General features: G+C 36.9%; 2 protein-coding genes across 5 annotated transcripts; both read left to right on the top strand.

Moving 5' to 3' along the window:
- The first annotated feature begins 1,444 nt into the window (after positions 1 to 1,444).
- LOC131927841 (uncharacterized) lies at positions 1,445 to 8,303 on the top strand. 4 transcript variants are annotated; one of them, XM_059283700.1, is made up of 9 exons: positions 1,445 to 1,533; positions 3,351 to 3,438; positions 3,842 to 3,992; positions 4,568 to 4,771; positions 4,877 to 5,001; positions 5,433 to 5,559; positions 5,959 to 6,037; positions 6,771 to 6,889; positions 7,176 to 8,303. In XM_059283700.1, exons 2-9 carry the CDS (start codon positions 3,399 to 3,401, stop codon positions 7,474 to 7,476), a joined length of 1,146 nt encoding a protein of 381 aa, XP_059139683.1. In that variant the 5' UTR covers positions 1,445 to 1,533; positions 3,351 to 3,398; the 3' UTR covers positions 7,477 to 8,303. The 4 variants fall into 4 exon arrangements, with proteins under 4 accessions (XP_059139683.1, XP_059139685.1, XP_059139686.1 ...); XM_059283702.1 differs by having other exon boundaries at positions 3,845 to 3,992; XM_059283703.1 differs by having other exon boundaries at positions 1,480 to 1,526; positions 3,845 to 3,992.
- Positions 8,304 to 10,005: 1,702 nt separating this feature from the next.
- On the top strand, positions 10,006 to 17,996 carry LOC131927847 (uncharacterized). The gene is made up of 8 exons (XM_059283713.1): positions 10,006 to 10,339; positions 12,520 to 12,667; positions 13,404 to 13,607; positions 14,260 to 14,381; positions 15,339 to 15,453; positions 16,280 to 16,355; positions 16,924 to 17,063; positions 17,525 to 17,996. Exons 1-8 carry the CDS (start codon positions 10,315 to 10,317, stop codon positions 17,826 to 17,828), a joined length of 1,134 nt encoding a protein of 377 aa, XP_059139696.1. The 5' UTR covers positions 10,006 to 10,314; the 3' UTR covers positions 17,829 to 17,996.
- Positions 17,997 to 18,208: the final 212 nt, after the last annotated feature.

Below are 18,208 nucleotides of genomic sequence, written 5' to 3' on the forward strand. Positions count from 1 at the left end.
CGCAAATAATAAGGAGAAAAATCAATTGCGGTGTTATTTATCATTGCTGTATACCACAACTTTATACAGATCTATAATACCCCCATTTAGCGCACTAAAACTTGATGCATATCACCAGCCACACGCCGCTCGTGTTAAATAATATTATAATAATGTGGACCACCCCGTGTGACCACTGCAGTGTAGAGCTGCAAAAATATCTGTATCTAACATAACATGATGGCAGACTTGTGTTAAATATTGCTACAATAATGTGGACCACTGCATTGGTGCAGCTGCAAGACATATCTGGACCCAACCAGCAAAGCCCCCCCCCCGAAATTTTTTTACCGCCCCCCCCCCCCCCCCAACGAAATGAAATTTATATAATTTATATAGAAAATATATACTTTTAACAGTGTCCCCCGTCCCCCCCCCCCCCCCCCCCCCCCGAAAATTTCAAGTGCCCCCCCCCCGGAGAAAAAAGTCTGGAAGAAACACTGGACCCAACATGGCACTGTATCATGCAGGCCTATAATATATTGCAAACATTAGGCCTCTATCTAAAAATGCTACGCTTTTGTAATTTTCAGTGACTATATTATTGACCTACCACCATCATCCCTCCTCTGTGATGTTTCGACTTGTCAATGTCAACCAATCTATATATATAATTCTCTTCTGGGAGACGTTAGAAAACAAGCTGCAAGCGCGCCTTGCAGTCCCCTCTCTTCCTCTCTATCGCTACCACCCCCCCACCCCCCCTCACATAGTCTGGTGAGCTGTAGTTCACGCTAAATGTTTACATTTTACAATCGTAGAGCCGGGTTCGGTGACGGCTATTAGGGGCAGATAATTTAGTTTGAAACGATTTTAAACTTAGAGAAGGTAACTAAGAGGAGGCTTTTCACGGGGGGGGGGGGGGGGTTTAGTGTTTTAAAGTAAATATTTTCAGTGGCAGCATTAGTACTGTCGAATTCACAAATTATGAATTACTGAAAAGTAGAAAAAAAAAACAACAACTAAATAGCGGCGTATGATACACCGCGGGTCGGCTCGTACAAAATATTACTTAACCATAATTGATCGAAAAGCTACCTGAAAGAAACTATGCACCAAAAGCCAGCCCCCCCCCCCCCCTCTTTGTGTGTGTGTGTGTGTGTAGCCTAACATTGAGATTAAGGTTAGGTTTGTATGTCTATATAAGCCAATATAAGGCCTATGAAAATTGGTTACGCAATTAAGTTAACATGGATGTATGATGTCATGTCATCTATGGCACTACCCCCCCCCCCCCCCCCCAACCTATCAAAATAATGAGCCTATTGTAGTATCTCGGGGGTTACAGTTTCATCTCAGGTCGCCCCCAACGTTACCAGGTCATGACCTACCTACAAATAACTGAGTTCGTGGGACAAATAATAATAGGTCTCGGTCTCGGTGTTTGTCGCCAATCCCGCGTCCGTGTTGCTACCTGTGTCACACACGCCTGCTGGGACGTCCCGACCAGTAGCGTCACCATCGGATATGGATACACACACAGCAAGGTGAGAGGTAGGCCGCTTTCGTTTCTCTTCCTTCTCGTCGTTATTTCAACATTATTCAATGATTATAATAGACTGTTTCGCGTTTTCAGTGAAGCGTACGACAAGGCCGAAATATCCCGTATCAACAGAAAAGCATAAAATATCTTGACTAGATTCTAGATCTAGAGGTCTGTGAGGCCTACGGTATATTATAAAAACAGGCAAAAAAACTTCCAACTTTTTTATTTCACCTCCAATACCTGGCCTCTCTGACCAGGAAATGACAATCATAATAACAAATGATTCATTGACCAACAACTTCAATTTAAATATGTCATTCATGCTTATTTTTAAAATAATAATATTTCACTGTACAAAAGTTACACAGTAATTTTAGGCCTAGAATTTAGTTTTTTTAGGTTAGATCTAGATCTAGGTTTATTTTTTAGTTCAGGCATCTCTTATCTCTCTCCCCCCCCCCCCCAAAAAAAAAAACGAAATAGGATCTAGTAGAAAATATATAATTATATAGATCTAGATCTAGACCCCTATTCTTTTACTAGATCTAGATTCTATGTCTACTCTTACCAGTGTCGTCGTCCACGTCCGCCGATAAAAAGTCTAAAAGAAATACTGAGTTAGATAATGAGTTTAAAATAAACAAGTGGATGATAGATCTAGACCTTCTTATTTCTTTTTAGTAATGAGTAATTTCATTCATGTGATTTGGGGGATATATGGTGTTTATCATTTTGATTGCTTTAAATACTTTAATGACTGTAAATTGTGGTTGTGGTATTAGGCTTCTATAATATAACAATAAATAGGTTTACACAACTGGCTTAAGTGTGTGTGGGGGTCCTGGAAATGATAAATCTATACTAGAATCTACATGTAATAGATGTATAGATCTATATGATATGTATATAAAGTCCATTCCTCTTGGAAAATTTTGTTGTGTAGTCTTTAATGTAGTCTCTATCTCATCTGAAATGAATCAAAGTGTCATCTGACAGTGATTGTTCAGACAGCCAGTTCTGGTCCTCCAAAAAAAACACATTAAAATAATTATCCGTTTGCCACAACCTACTTTTTTTTTAGTAGAAACAACATGATAGGGCTAGAGATATGACTATGTTTTTGGTTATAGTTAGTATTAGTCTATAGAAAGATAAAAATACTTTACTATTATCAAACTTATACTCCCTACTATTAGCAACCTAACACCTCTACTATTATCAACCTAATACCTCCTGCTATTAACAAGCTAACACCCCTACTATTAACAAGCTAACACCCCTACTATAATCAACCAAACACCCCTACTATTATCAACCAAACACCCCTACTATTATCAACCAAACACCCCTACTATTATCAACATAAACACCTACTATTATCAACCAAACACCCCTACTATTATCAACCCAACACCCTCTACTATTATCAACCCAACACCCCCCTACTATTATCAACCAAACACCCCTTACTATTATCAACATAAACACCTACTATTATCAACATAACACCCCTACTATTATCAACATAACGCCCTTAACTATTATCAACATAACACCCCTACTATTATCAACATAACGCCCTCTACTATTATCAACATAACACCCCTACTATTATCAACATAAACACCTACTATTATCAACATAAACACCTACTATTATCAACCTAACATTCCCTACTATTATCAACATTAAACCCCTTTTATACATTATCTGATTATCATAACATCATAAAAGATTGATGTAGGTTCACTTACTATTGTTACTGTAGTTATGTATTTAATATGAATACAAAATATAATTATAGGTACTGTTAATATGATTACAGATACTGTTCACCTAAAAAGAACTAGAAGGAAAAAATACAGATAGAATAATGGACCAAAACACAGAAAAACAACGCTGTGAAACCTTAGGTGAGATTAAAGTTTTTTCTTCCTTTTTCCATTTAAAAATATTTGTATCTGTTTCTCTTTTTAAAAATAAGTACAATTTTGTTCACTGTCTTTGTGATTCTCTTTGCTAAAAATATGTTGTTTTTTTTTCTTACTAAAATCTCTCATATGTGTACTTATTTATTTGTGCATTGACAAGCATAGGCCAAAGGATATTGATTAATTTCTGAGGGCTTGGCTTAGTTAAGGAGCAATCACTGTGTATAGAGTAGTTATCCCCCTTGTTCCTTACATCTTGCTGGTTGTGATCAAAAATGAATAAGTCATCTATCAGTCAATCAATTAATGATGTAACTAAAAAGCTGTCCATTACTTCTATCAAAGACCAAAATTATTTTTATTTGACGACTGTATCATTGTTTAGCAGGCACCTATAATGAATTTATTGGAGAACACCTGACAGCTATGAAAAAAAGCTGTGAAGAGTACATAGGCTGCATTAATAACTTACTTGAAACTGAAAACCCTTTAGTGGTTCTCAAAGGTGGAAATATCAGCCTCAACCGGACGTGTGGGTTAGTAATTTTTACTAATACAATTAGCTATTATTGAAATCTTGCAAATGGTGAATATTAAAATCTGGCAAAAGGGGATTAGTAATCATCCATTTATGACATAAAAAAAAATCTGGAATTTTAGACCCTTTAAATTTTTAGACCCTCCCCACCACCCATGGAAGACCCCAAATCAAAATCTTGAAAATAAGGTGTTCCCTGACTAAAATAAATATAGAGATGTACCAGAGAAAAAAATTTCTACAAAAATGTTGAGTCGCTGACAACATGAGTGTGAATAATGCTTGGTGCTTCATCCTATTGTGGTCTGCCTTGCTCAGGAGCATTGTCATGCCCTTAAAAGAGATAAGGGTGTATGTGTATTTAAGGGTATTCAATTTACTATTAAATTTTAAACAAACCAAGGGAGACCACTCTTTTGATTAATCTAACATTTACATTTACAAACAACCCAACTGATGTTTAACAAGACTTCTTTAACATTTGTTTTATTTGAGTCAAAACCTTTATCACACGTAATAGTTATGCACTTAAAAAACAAATTAATGTTGAGATGTATATTTATTACCCTACAGTCTTATTTCCCCCAACGAAAATGGAAATTACACCACACTGCGAGGAAAATGTTCATTAACAGAGAGGGAGCAGATCCGTTCTTATACTGACACAGTTTTAACACAAACTTACAATGATGATAGAGCTTGGAAAAATGTGCGAACTTGTATAAATAATAACTATGGCAGTTTAGAGAGAACAACAGTGTTGGATGACATTTGTAGGTTAGTATTTATTTTTAAAATATTAATTTAAGACTTACTTGACTCAAATAATACCTCTGTTAATATTTTACACTTAACTAGAACAATAGTGTTTTTTTTTTTAAGGTTAGCGCGGCAACAGAAAGAAATTTGTAAAGCTGTTGGACCCAATGTGCACAACAGGGTAGAGGACTTTTTAAACAAACAAATCCAAAACCTGCAATGTACTTGTAGAAAGTTAGAAGATAAAGGTATGTTCAATTATTTGAAAAGTTGTCACTCCATACGCTCTGTTAACTAGACTATCATTTTTTCATATGCTTAGAAATCATTGATTCATATAGTATGAGACAAGTGTCCTCTATGCATAGAAATAACTGTTGTTAATTCTAATACTTAAAAATCTTTGTGCCAAACTGAAACTTAGAACTTGCTGTTTCATATGCTTACATTAATCAGCTCTTCAAGCTTTCTTAATGTAAATTTAATAAAATTTATTATTTAATGAATGGTAGGGTTCTAATAGTTATTATGCTATAGTATACAACCATACTCAGACATCTACAATCGTCAATACAATGTTTCACCCATGTTATGTGTATGTTATTAGCATATCTTTAAAATCAATCATCGCTCCAGTAAAAGTGAAAAAGCCATATTTTAAAAAGATGTTTTTATCTAGGTCCAGGTGATCACGACCATGTTTCTCTACCCATGCTGATTGGAGTTGGGGTGGGAGTTTTCCTTCTACTTGTCCTAGTCATTGTGCTGATTTTAGTTGTCTACAGATGTAGAAAATCCAGGAAGAAGTGAGTGTAAATTCTACCACCAATACGTATAATCATACCTGTACATTTTTATGTATTGTGTTAAGACAATCAGTAGTGTAAACAAAGAATCTTTATTACTTAACACTTAAATTAAATTTCAGCTCAGAGCTTTATTAGAATGAGCAAATTATAAAATTTAAACTGTCAATATTTGGATTAACTCCCCTACATCAAAAAGTGTTGTAAAAAAAAGTACAAGTAACAAATTCAAGAGTTCTTAATATTTTCAAAAAGTTTTAATTAATTTAATATTAATTAACAATTTATACCAGTTTATGTTTATCTTTTGTACTCCCACATCAAGGGAGGTAATACAAATACCAAATTGTTACCTACATTCACTCCAAATTTTTATTAGTTCACTGTCATTGATTTCAGGAAGAGGTCCCAGAATGTAATCTACCTGCCAGCCCCAAATTCTGAGACGCCAGTATATCAGGAAGTTTTTGATGAAAAGGTTACAGGAATTTTATTATTAAATTATATCAGGAAGCTTTTGATAAAAAGATTAAAAGAACATTATTGTTAAATTATATCAGGTTCAAGGAATTTTATTTTTACAATATATTAAGAAGTTTTTAATGAAGGGATTAAAGGAACATTATTGTAAAATTATATCAGGAAGTTTTCAATGAAAAGGTCACAGGAATTTTGTTAAAATAAACTTTTCTGATTATTACAAAATTGGCATTAAGGGATCTAGCACATATTAAGGTATTAGCATTGAAGGATCTAGCACATATTATCTAATGTAAATTAGGGATTGGTGGTTTACCATTTTGTTATTTTGTAAATAACCCTGCATTATTATTAACTTATATTTTCCTGTACAGAATGATAGGATGAATAATTTGACATTGTGGCTTACACATTTTTTTTAAAGCAACATAAAACTTTAACTACACTTGTTTCTGATCAAAATGTACACATAGAATTTCTATAAAGTGATGTGACACCAACAATTCATTTAAAAAGTCACAACATTTTTGTAGCACCAAATTGTAGTTTACCTGCTGGATGTTTAGTGACCTCCCTGTTTTTGTGTATTATAATAAGTTCATGGTCTTGCCTCCAGTTTTAATAGCTTAATTATTTCATAGATCTAATGCTGTTAGATTATTTTTTTAAAACCTGATCATTTTCCATTTTAGTTCTAAAAGGCGTTATTATATGTTTTATTTTACTCCCAGGGCTTCCAACGATATGGTCACTCTGTTTCCAACAACCCACCTAGCTTGCCTAACAGATACAATCAGGATGAACCAGCATATCTAGAGCCAGTTGTAGCGGGTTCGGGTTATAAATATAGGTCAGTTTTGTTAAATTAACTTGAAAGCTTACAACCTTTCCAAGATTTTATGTACAATCTTGTAATGTGTTAATGTAATCATATTTATAAGTTTCTTTGTTATTTTTTGTGTGTATAATTTAGTAATGTTAATGTATTTATATTTACATTTTTTTTCATCTTCATGTATAATCAAGTAATGTATTAATGTTTACATATTTACATGTTTCACTGTGATCTTGATGTATAATCAAGTAATCTATTAATGTATACATATTTATAAGTTTCCCTGTCATCTTCCTCCCAGACCCAAGCCAGCGATACCCAACCCAGGCTACGAGTACCCACCTAGATACAGCCAGTATGAAAAAGAAATAGCTGATGGAGAAAATGCATATTTTGATCCTCTGCCCAGTCCATCAGCGGAGGGCGGGTATGAGAAAATAGCTGAAGCTCGCTCCAGCCTCCCACTGGATGAGCCGCCAGTGCCACAAGAGATCGCCTTGAAACCTGTACCAGCAAAGCGAGTTGGATCAGATAAAAAAACTGAGTCACCGTATTATGTGTTAGAAGATGGTGCAAATGTTGATACAAGAAATACTGTCTAAATTTTTTACTTTTTTAATTTAAGGAAAAATAAAGCGAAAATCTTTTTTTTGTAAAAACTAATTAAACTAAATTTAACTGATTACATAATATGGTATTTTATTATTTTTCCAAGCATAAAAAAACAGCAATTATTTTGTTTAATAGTATTTGCTATATAAATCTTAGTTTTTTAACAACTTGAGAAAACTTTTGATTCTCTTGCTAAACAATTTCATCATCAGAGGATACCTTAAAGAAACAATTGGCCATGCTTAGGCCTTGCATTTATGCTCATCTTGTATGAGCATATGATTTTGTACTCTTGTAGAAAGATTAAGTATGTTTCCTTTAAAGCATGCATAATCTTTTACATGGGTGTGACTATTATTCAGGAATGGTTAGCAAAGACTATGTATGAGAATGATAATTGACACAGTTAACATTACTCACGCCTTTAACAAGAATTTTTTTTTAAAATTTGAATATCATTACTTATGGCTTTATCACAACTCATGCTTTTATCACAACTTTTTATCAGATACCATTACTCCTTTTATCTGAAATCATAACTAATGTCTCCATAAAAATCATGCCTTTATCATAACTCATGCATTTTTATCATATCTCTCTCAGCTGCATGTAACAAAAATGAATGCATGGTGTATTTGTTGAGTGTAAATGATGTAAATATGAATTATTTTTAGAAATTCTCTATGACTGTAGATAAGGTTTGTTAAAGGTTTGTTACAATGTTGAAGATATTTGGTGCAGAACAAAACTAGATAAATCTTTACTGCTGTTGAACTTATAAAAAAAAAAAAAAACACATAAAAAATTGGTACTTGCACTTAGTCCAGTGCAAAATATGATAAAAACTATGAAATTGGCAATCTGTTGCAGTTAAATAACATAGGAAAACTGTCCAAAGGGTTAACAGCTTGCCTGTTGTAGTAAGCAATTTTTAAAAACCCTCCATATATTGTTACATGATTTTGTTATTTTAACATTGTGTGAAGTGCCTTTTAACCTTTGTGTTAGAAATAGTTTTGACCTCTGTTAGGGCGTCATATGTCCAATAAATTCAAGGTTTTTTTAATCAAGTTTTCTAATCATTATTTTTACATGTTCACTCTCTTCTAAACTTTGTACACATTTTAATATTTTTAATTCTACTGTAAATTGTAAAGCAGATTTCAGATTATTTTTTTTTCATTTGTAAAACAGTTTAATTTTACTCTGTTAGTATATTTTAATATTGCATTTACTTTAAACCTTCAACACTTAGTTAAATATGTGAGTCACCTGCCCCCAGATGAAAACCATACATTCATATCACTGAATAAGTTGTTGGGCAAACAGTGCAGCAGTTTAAAACCTCAGGCTGCTGAAGACCAGTGATAAAGAATTTACAAATCAGCATCTCTTTTTCTCTAAGTGTTAGTCATATTTGTGTTATAATTTATAATGTATATTATAAACTTTTTACACTAAGACATATATATGTATATTGCTGTTCTTAAGATACTTAATTTGCTAATTTATCTTTTAAGTAACTTTTAAAAATGTATTTTTATTATTTTTTTTATTTTATCAAAATGTTACCAAACTGTATTTAAATAATTTAAATAAATTTACCTGTAGAAATAGGGTGTTTCCCTCACAGTAATCATATTTTGTCATAGATCTGTTAGAATATTGATTTTAAGATACAATTGAATTATGTGTGTTTCATCTAGGATCCCTATCATTTGAGTCTAACTACTAGCAGCCTTGAGATTTGTATCTCTGTTACACTGGGCTGGTGTAACAAAAAGCCCCAGATATACACCCTATCAGCTCTACCGAATACGCCCAGTGTTTCTTCCAGACTTTTTTCTCCGGGGGGGGGGGGGGGGCACTTGAAATTTTCGGAGGGGGTGTAGACTTTCTTGGGGGGGGGGGGGGGGTCGGACACTGTTAAAAGTATATATTTTCTATATAAATTATATAAATTTCATTTCGTTCGGGGGGCGGTAAAATTTTTTTGGAAGAAACTCTGAATACGCCCCTACCCCACTGTAACAAACAGTTCTTATTCTTTGTAATTAATGTACTAATAATAATTAGTTATAATTAATATAAAGAACAAATTAAACCTGGAATTTTGGACTTTGTTCGATATTTTAATTAACTAGCCTTAAGGTCACGAACCATATCCAAAAACAAATGCAGAGAATGGCCTCTGTGTGTGTGTTGGAGGGGGGGGGCGTGTTTGAGGAAAGATATCCCTAAGGTTTAAATAAAGAGGCAGTGCCAATCTTTTTTTTTTTTGAAGAAAGATCATTAAAATACCGAGTGAGATCGTTTTGCTAAACAGCGTAATGACACCTATTTATCACGACACCCCCTCTCTCCCAAAGCAGACATTTGAAGCTTCGCCCCTGTCGCTCTCTGTTTTATCCCACAAACCGACCCACGTTTGTTATGGTTTGTGAAACATGTCAACAACAAAAAATCCCAGCGAGCGAACTGAACTGTCATCATCGTTATGTTAGACCTAAACAAAACGTTGTTGTATTCGATGTCTCGAGTGTGGTACTTGTGTGAGGCTGTACGTATCCTGGACTTAACATCGGTACTTTTAAGTACCGCACTGTCACCGTGGCTTGAGAGATACGGCGTCTTCAAGTGACTAGAGGTCAAGTCACTGTGGACGGTGTTCATACTGTAACACGGACATTTTGTTTAGCTTTTAGCAGTGCTGACTCATTTAATTACTCAACGCGTTAAATGAGTTAAATTATTCATATGACATACTCGTTGTTTTAGTGTTCATTTGTGAGAGTAGGACATTAGACATTGTGAGCAGAGACCACATCATGGTAGGCCATTGCCAAACGTCTGGTGAGTAGTTTTATATGCACGTGTAGGTTACTCTTAGTGTTTCTTTCAGACTTTTTTCTCCGGTGCGCTGACACCGGTAAAAGTTTATAATTTCTATATAAATTTAATTTAGTTCGGAGGGGGGGGGGTAGGCTAGTTGTGGCTGACATCCCCCCCCCCCCACCGAAGAAATGTTTTTGTTTTCGTATAGGCGGACAGAAAGCATATTAAGGATGACCAGGCATAGAAGCGGTTTTGATCATGTTAATTACAATTGAAGTAATTAAGCGGTGTGGTAATGGAAGGGCAGTATCATGCAACATTCAAAATTATGACTTGTTCTTTAAAAAAAAGTTAGAAAAAACAAACAAACAAAGCATGTATTGACATGCGTCCATCAAAGAACAAAAAAAAAAAAGAAAAAAGAAACCAAAGAGTGAGAAAAAAAATGGCGTCACAATCACTTTCTTTTGATTTATTATGTTGTGGGTTTGGTGTTTTCGCTCACACCGGCTTCACTAAACTCTATCAATGTAACTCTTACATTCAGTTTTGTTAATATTACAATGTAAACAAGCGGCCGACAACTCGAGGCTCTAATGTTGCCGTCTGCAATAGGTTTTGAAAACCTGCTCATGAGAAAATCCTTTTCGAAATATGTGCTACAAAAGACATTTGTACCAGCTTTGATTGGGTCAAGCCGTTCTTTTCGTTAACGAAAGGGATATCTATTCAAGTTAGCCCCGATATGATTATGATGTAAATATCAAATTAGGCAGCTGCCAAGCATAGCTTCAGACTACCCTCATGTCAACAATGGTCAATATGCACACAGTGATCTGTTCTGTCCAAATACCGTTACATTACAAGATTCAAACACCCTTAAATAGCTAACGAAAAGCTAACTAAATCAAACGAAAATGTCAGTTGTTAATGTTATTCCTTCCCATAATCCTCCATTTATACAACGTCCCCTCCCCCGTTATATGCGTGACGTCATCAATGTAGGATGGATGCTTCGCCAAACAGTTCTATGTCTCATGCAGGTTTTATTGAGCCGTAGAACTGTTTGGTGACCTACTTACCAGCCCTATAGCCGAACACCGACATGCCGACATGGCGTTTTATTTTTTAATGAACCGATTTTTTAAAATGCTAAAATTTATATAGAGAAAATAAATATATACACTGAAATTCCTTGAAAGTTAAATATTAGGAGGGTCAACTGATCCTGGATGTGAAAGTTGTACGTGCGCTAGTGTTGGAGGGATGGGTGGCACTTCAGTTATACCACAGCCAACAGGAACTGCCGACAGGATAGGTTTAACATAAACTACCAACAGGATAGGTTTAACAGGAACTACCGACAGGATAGGTTTAACAGGAACTACCGACGGAATAGGTTTAACAGAAACTACCAACAGGATAGGTTTAACAGGAACTACCGACAGGATAGGTTTAACAGGAACTACCGACGGAAGAGGTTTAACAGAAACTACCGACGGGATAGGTTTAACAGGAACTACCGACAGGATAGGTTTAACATAAACTACCGACGGGATAGGATTAACAGAAACTACCGACAGGATAGGTTTAACAGAAACTACCAACAGGATAGGTTTAACAGAAACTACCGACAGGATAGGTTTAACAGAAAATACCGACAGGATGGTTTTGAATCCGGTTTTCGTTAGTATAGTAAAATAGTAAAAGAAAACATACAATAACTGTCAATAACACTATAATGAATATTAAGAGAACCGTAAATAAAAATATCTCGATATAACGTTACCAAAATTAAGACTCTTGAAGTAGGTATGTGTGTGCGTGCGTGTGTGTGACATGTGTGTGTATGTGTGTGTAGGCGGGGAGTTTGGTGAGTGGGAAGGGAGGTTGTGTCCGGTGACCCTTACTTTGAAAATACCAGATTATTCATTACGAAAAAAAAAGATTAATCATCACAAGTAATAGTTATTTTTAAAAACAATGTACACTATTTTCTTAAACTAAGGAGTTTCGTTTGTTATGTCGTTTTAAATGACACGACTTATGCACTTAAAATCTCCCAGCATTGATTGTGAATTTCTCTAAAATAAAAAGATTATGCGGATGATATTGCTTAAGCCGTACAATGCCTTGCTTTGGTAGAAAAGGCTCATTAATATAGGTTTTTAGAAAATGGTATTTATTTTTGTTGACAGATACGTATTCGGACTTTATAAAAAGCCACTTGGAGAGTTTGAAGATCAAGTGTGGTCAGTTTTCTGCGTGTATCGACAAGTTGCTGGCGGAGGTGAGCGTGACGGTGCTGCTGTCAGGCGACAACATCAGCCTCAACAAGACATGCGGGTAAGTGGGGTTGGTGAGGTTGGTGGGGTTGGTGGGGTTGGTGGGGTAGGGGTTGGTGGGGTAGGGTTAGTAGAGATGGTGGGTTAGGGTTAGTAGGGGATGGTGGGGTATGGTTAGAAGGGGTTTGTGGGGTATGGTAAGTGGGGTTGGTGGGTTAGGGTTGGGGTTGGCGTTGGGGATGATGGGTTAGGGTATGTGAGGAGTGGGGGTAAGGGTTTTAGGAAACGTGGGTTAGTAGATAAGGAATGTGGTTTAGGGTAAGTGGGGTTGGTGGGTTAGGTTACGTGAGAAATGTTGGTTAGGGTTGGGAATGATGATGGGTTTGGTTTAGTAGGGATAGTTGGTTAGGGGAGGTGGGGATGGTGAGTTAAGGTTAGTTGGTCCAAGTTTGTCTAATGGGTATGGGTAGGTATGGCTTATGGACAAGTAACGCTAGTAGGTTAGGGTAAGTAGGGTCAGTAACTAGGGCTTATGGATGGGGTACGACTGCTGGTCAGCGGATAAGGGTTTTAAGGTAAATAAAGCTTATGGGTCAGTTAGGCTAAGCAAAACGTATTGGTAAACATGACAAGTGAACTAGGTTTTCATACAAAGTAGCCGTGAATTAAGACTTGCCACGGTTATAAAAATTACCTGACAGGCATCGAGAGAGCCTATCGAAATTCTAAAGCTAAATTAAAATTTAAAACATCAGAAATACAGAAATGTTTTACACCCCCCTCCCTAAATCCCACAGCCTCATTCACAAAAACAGCCTAGGGAGCTACTCCACTCTGAAGGGGAACTGCACGCCGTCTGAGAGGGAGGACATACGTGGGTACATAGAGACGCACGTGGGTGATGTCTACGAGACCAGGAGCGAGTGGAAATCTCTGAGGAAATGTCTGGAGTTGGAGTACGTTGGTCAGGACATGTCGGATCGTGTGGAGGCCATTTGTGGGTGAGTCGTTTAACATGTATTGTGTGATTTTTAGGGTGTGATTTGTCATGTGTTGTGTGATTTTGGGGTGAGTGTTTTAACATGTGCTGTGTGATTTTGGGTTGAATAACCTTTCATGTGTTATGTGAATTTTGGGTAAGTAACCTTTCATATGTTGTGTGATTTTAGGGTGAGTAGCTTTTCATATTTTGTGTGATTTTAGGGTGAGTAGCCTTTCATATGTTGTGTGATTTTGAGGTGAGTGTTTTAAAAGGTGTTGTGTGATTTCTAGGGTGAGTAGCCTTTCATATGTTGTGTGATTTTGGAGTTAGTAGTCTGTCGTGTTGTAGGATTTTGGGTTGAGTGACTCGTCATGGTGTGTGATTTTATGAGGTGAGTTGTCTGTCACGTGTGATTTTGTTTTGACTGGACTGTCATGTTGTGTGATTTTGTGTTGTATGACTCGTCATTTGAAGAGTGAGTTAAGGCTGAATGTAAAATTAAATACGCCCCACATGTTGTGTCACCTGCCTGATTTAATTGCTTCTTCCTGGTGAGTGACTTTTCACCGGACAAAAGAATTATCATAGTTCTGATACTAAACTTTGATACCATAGTTTTAATATCTGTCATTATCATTTGTCTGTTGTAAATAACGTGTCCTTGTTTTTAGTTTGGCCCAAAAGCACAAAGAAATCTGCAACAGCTCCAACATACACAACATTATGGAAACTTTCTTCAACGAGCAAATCCAAAGCTTACAGTGTACCTGTAAAAATCTGGAGCTTATTGTAGGTAATGTGCTGTAATCTTGAAGTCTGCTTTACTTTTGAAGCTCTGCTTGACTACCATGTTTAATCATCAATAGGTATAAAAAAATGTTATTGTTTTATTTCGGAAAACTCATTTAATTCGAGTTTTGATGTTTGATGATACATGCAGTGGCGTAGGTATCCATTTGATCTGTGTGAGCTCAGGGGCAAAAGAGAAATTTTTCCCCCCTTCCTCCACCCACAAATACAGTTTCACGGTTGTATCTGAAAGTTACTAGATATATCCTTTGGGGGTCAGCCATAAATGACGTCACGCTTTTTTTTGGACATTTACCTCCCCCACTCCCCTCCGTCACACATCGTCACAAAAAGCCAACCCCCCCCCCCCCCCCCCCCCCCCCCAAAAAAAATGACGTTACACCTCAGTCTACAACCCCTTTCAAAATTGTAGTTGAATTTTTGGTGCGCGGACCTTTGACCACAGGTGCTTTGACTATAGGGGGTTTGACCATAGGGGTTTTAACCACAGCTGGGCTTTGACCATAGGGGGTTTGACCATAGGGGGCTTGACCACAGCGGGGCTTTGACCATAGCGGTGCTTTGACCATAGGGGGTTTGATCATAGGTCAAACCCCCTATGGTCAAAGCACCTGTGGTCAAAGCACCTAGGACCGAATTTTTCTTAAAACATCGATGTTTTTCCAAAATCTTGTCTGAACTCAGTCAAAATAGAGTATTTTAATCAATTCCTATTGCAATTTATTAAAATAGTTTTCTAAAACGCGAAATAAAGTCTAAAATTCGTTTTCTAACATTGCTTTTTTATAATGCAAAAATGTGACGTCGCACCATCTGACCCCCCCCCCCCCCTCATTACACACCGTCACAAAATTACGGACCCCCTCCCTCCCCCCTACGATTGTGACGTCATGTATGGACGACCCCTTTTCATATTTGTGTTTGTCGTTCCGTCTAACAGAAGATACAATTCCTCTGCCTGTGTGGGTGGCTGCCGGTGTTTGTGGGCTTCTCCTGTTGATTGCTATATTCACCGCCTGCTACTTTTGGAGGAGAAGTAGAACGTTAAAGAAAAGGTAAGCGCCCATCCTCCATTTGCATTTTTGGTATTAAAGTAAAATATTACAACAGCTAGAAACAAGTATCGTCTTTTCCCGTTCGTGCCCAAGACACATGGGGCAGATAAAGTAGAATTCGTCTGTTTCATAGATCTCGGCATATGAAGTGATAGTGTGGTCAGCACTAGCCAGCCGCCTTTTTTTTCCCTGGGTTAGGTACCCATCAGAGCTGAGTGAACTCAGGGACATTCTTTTGACTTAAATCCGGATTTGAACTCGAGACTTTCAGGTTAGCAGTCTAGGCCACGCCGCCACATAAAAACAAGTATAGCCAATTAAAAAAACCAACTGATCACAGCAAAATTCCCGACAACTTATGAATCTATTGAAAATTAAAGCTAGATCACTCTAAACACCGGTGGCAATATTAAAAACCGTGTTACAATTCAGGTGCAACTGCTAACATTTAGTATTGTCTATGTATCGTTATTATCATCATCATAATGATTCTATTGGACCCCATGGGCAACATTGGGATACAACCACACCTCTCGATCAAATGCGGTCCATTATATTACGACTACTTGTGTTTCACTAACAAGTGTATTTTTAAAAAAAAAAATTGTTTTGGCCTACTTTCACTTTTCCTTGAGGATTCCAATCTAATGTCTGTCAGTACAAATGGCTTAATTTAAAAAAAAAAAACAGTATAGCAACCAGTTTACACCTAGAAATATAATCTGCTTTCAAGAGGGTGGAAGACGGATTGTCTGTATGAATGTATGAACACAGTAAACTTAACATAACGATTATTTAGTTTTTATAAACCCATGCCGTGTTGCAGAGAATCCAAGAGGACAGACTACACGCAGGGACATAACTCCGACGTGCCGGTGTACCAGGAAGTCTACGACGATTCGGTCAGTTCTCGGGGCACTCAGATATTAAATAAAGCTCTCATTTCAGACCTAACGATCTATGGGGCAGATGAATTGGAGTTGATATGTTACTTGAACTCTGCATATGAAGGGATGTCGTGGTTAGCACTATGCCCACAGCCTTTACTTTCCCTAACGTGAGTTAGGTACCCATTAGAGCTGAGTGGACTCAGGGACGTCACTCACCATAAATCTAACTGTAGGCTTCACTTAAAAAGTTAACTCCGTCATGTGCTACATCATCAATTAAATTCCAGCTAAGAATTATTGTATTCCTGATAAAAATTCTTAAGGAACCCCAATGTAATTTTTTAAGCTTAGTCCTGATGCTAGAAACTGTAGAAACTGCTCTAAAATGTTGTCGACCTGTAGCCTAAGTCAACAACATCAAGAACAGAAATACCACGTTAAAATTAATAAAATAAATCACACATTCATTTCCTTACAATTATAACCATCATCTACATTTTTTCAAACATTGAGCTAGCATCTCTCCTTTTTATAACATTGATTCAAATAATAATAATAAAATATGTATGTTCTATTGTAGAACTTCCAGCCAATTCTTGCGGCGACTCCCCCCTCCCTCCCCCTGAGGTACGTAACCAGCCCTCCCGCCTCCTTCGGCAAGGAGCCACACACGGACGAGTCTGGGTATCTGGAGCCGGCTAATGTTGGATTTATATACAGGTCTAAAAACTAATTTTTCAAACCGTTTTAAAATATGACGCACGGAAACAATATCCACGACTTACTTGAGTTGACAGCAGTGTTTCTTTCACACATTTTCTCCTGGGCGGGGGCAATTGAATATTTCAGGGAGAGGGGGGCAGACTTAAAATTCCCGGGGGTGGACACTGGTATAATTTAGTATATAAATTCAATTCCGCGGTAGACGGGTTTCACCATCTCCCCCCCCCCCCCCCCAAATAGTTGCATGAAAGAAGCTCTGGTTGACAGCAATACAATTTTGATTTTTCAATTTTTCCCACACTATTCTAAGAACAGATGGACTGGGGCGCTTGGACTTCGGGAACAATCCCGTTGGACCGATAGAAACGTTGCTGTAATATTAGAACGTTTAGGCTCTATGTAACCCACACTGACTTGTACATTTGCTTTTATCTAACGCCAGAAAATTGTATTTCCAGGCCCAAACCCCCCGCCCCAAGGGAGTCACCGGACAGTCCCCCGACCTACAGCCAGTGCGAGCGGGATGCAGAAGAGAATGGATACTTTAATCCACTGCCGAGTCCAACTGACGGCGTGGATGGTGGATTTAAACCGCCGGAACACAACAAGAACACTACTGATGGAGACACGGACCAAAAGCTTAGCTCTCCTGTAGAACAAGTCTCAAAACAAAAACCCAGCCCGGCAAAGAGAACAAATATAGCCGATAAAAAGACGGAGTCTCATTATTTTGTACTGGAGAAGGAGCCAGACATAAGTTAAAAGCGGGTCAAATAGTGTTATGCTATTTTATAATTTTATAATTGTTATATTTTTTTTATTTCTAAAAGGAATGTAAAATCTCAGTTACGTTTGGCTGAGCTGGTAGGTTACAAAATCAAAAACAATTACAATAAAAAACGGAAACAAATTAAAACTGTTGAACTTTTAGCTGGCGTATTGTACTTTTTATAAGCTGAATGCAGGATACTTCTACATGAGTAATATATAGCCTATATATTATAATGTTGTGTTGTAAATAAGTGACTGTGGAATGAAGACGTAAAAGCTTCCTAAACAAGTATATCCTGTCACACGATTCACATTTATATGTGTATTTGAACACTTTGGATCGGGCCTCAAGCTCTGTCTAGAAACTTAAG

Source organism: Physella acuta, unplaced genomic scaffold (assembly GCF_028476545.2).
Source record: "Physella acuta isolate Inbredline_101_S28 unplaced genomic scaffold, ASM2847654v3 ptg001441l, whole genome shotgun sequence".
NCBI lineage: Eukaryota > Metazoa > Mollusca > Gastropoda > Physidae > Physella > Physella acuta.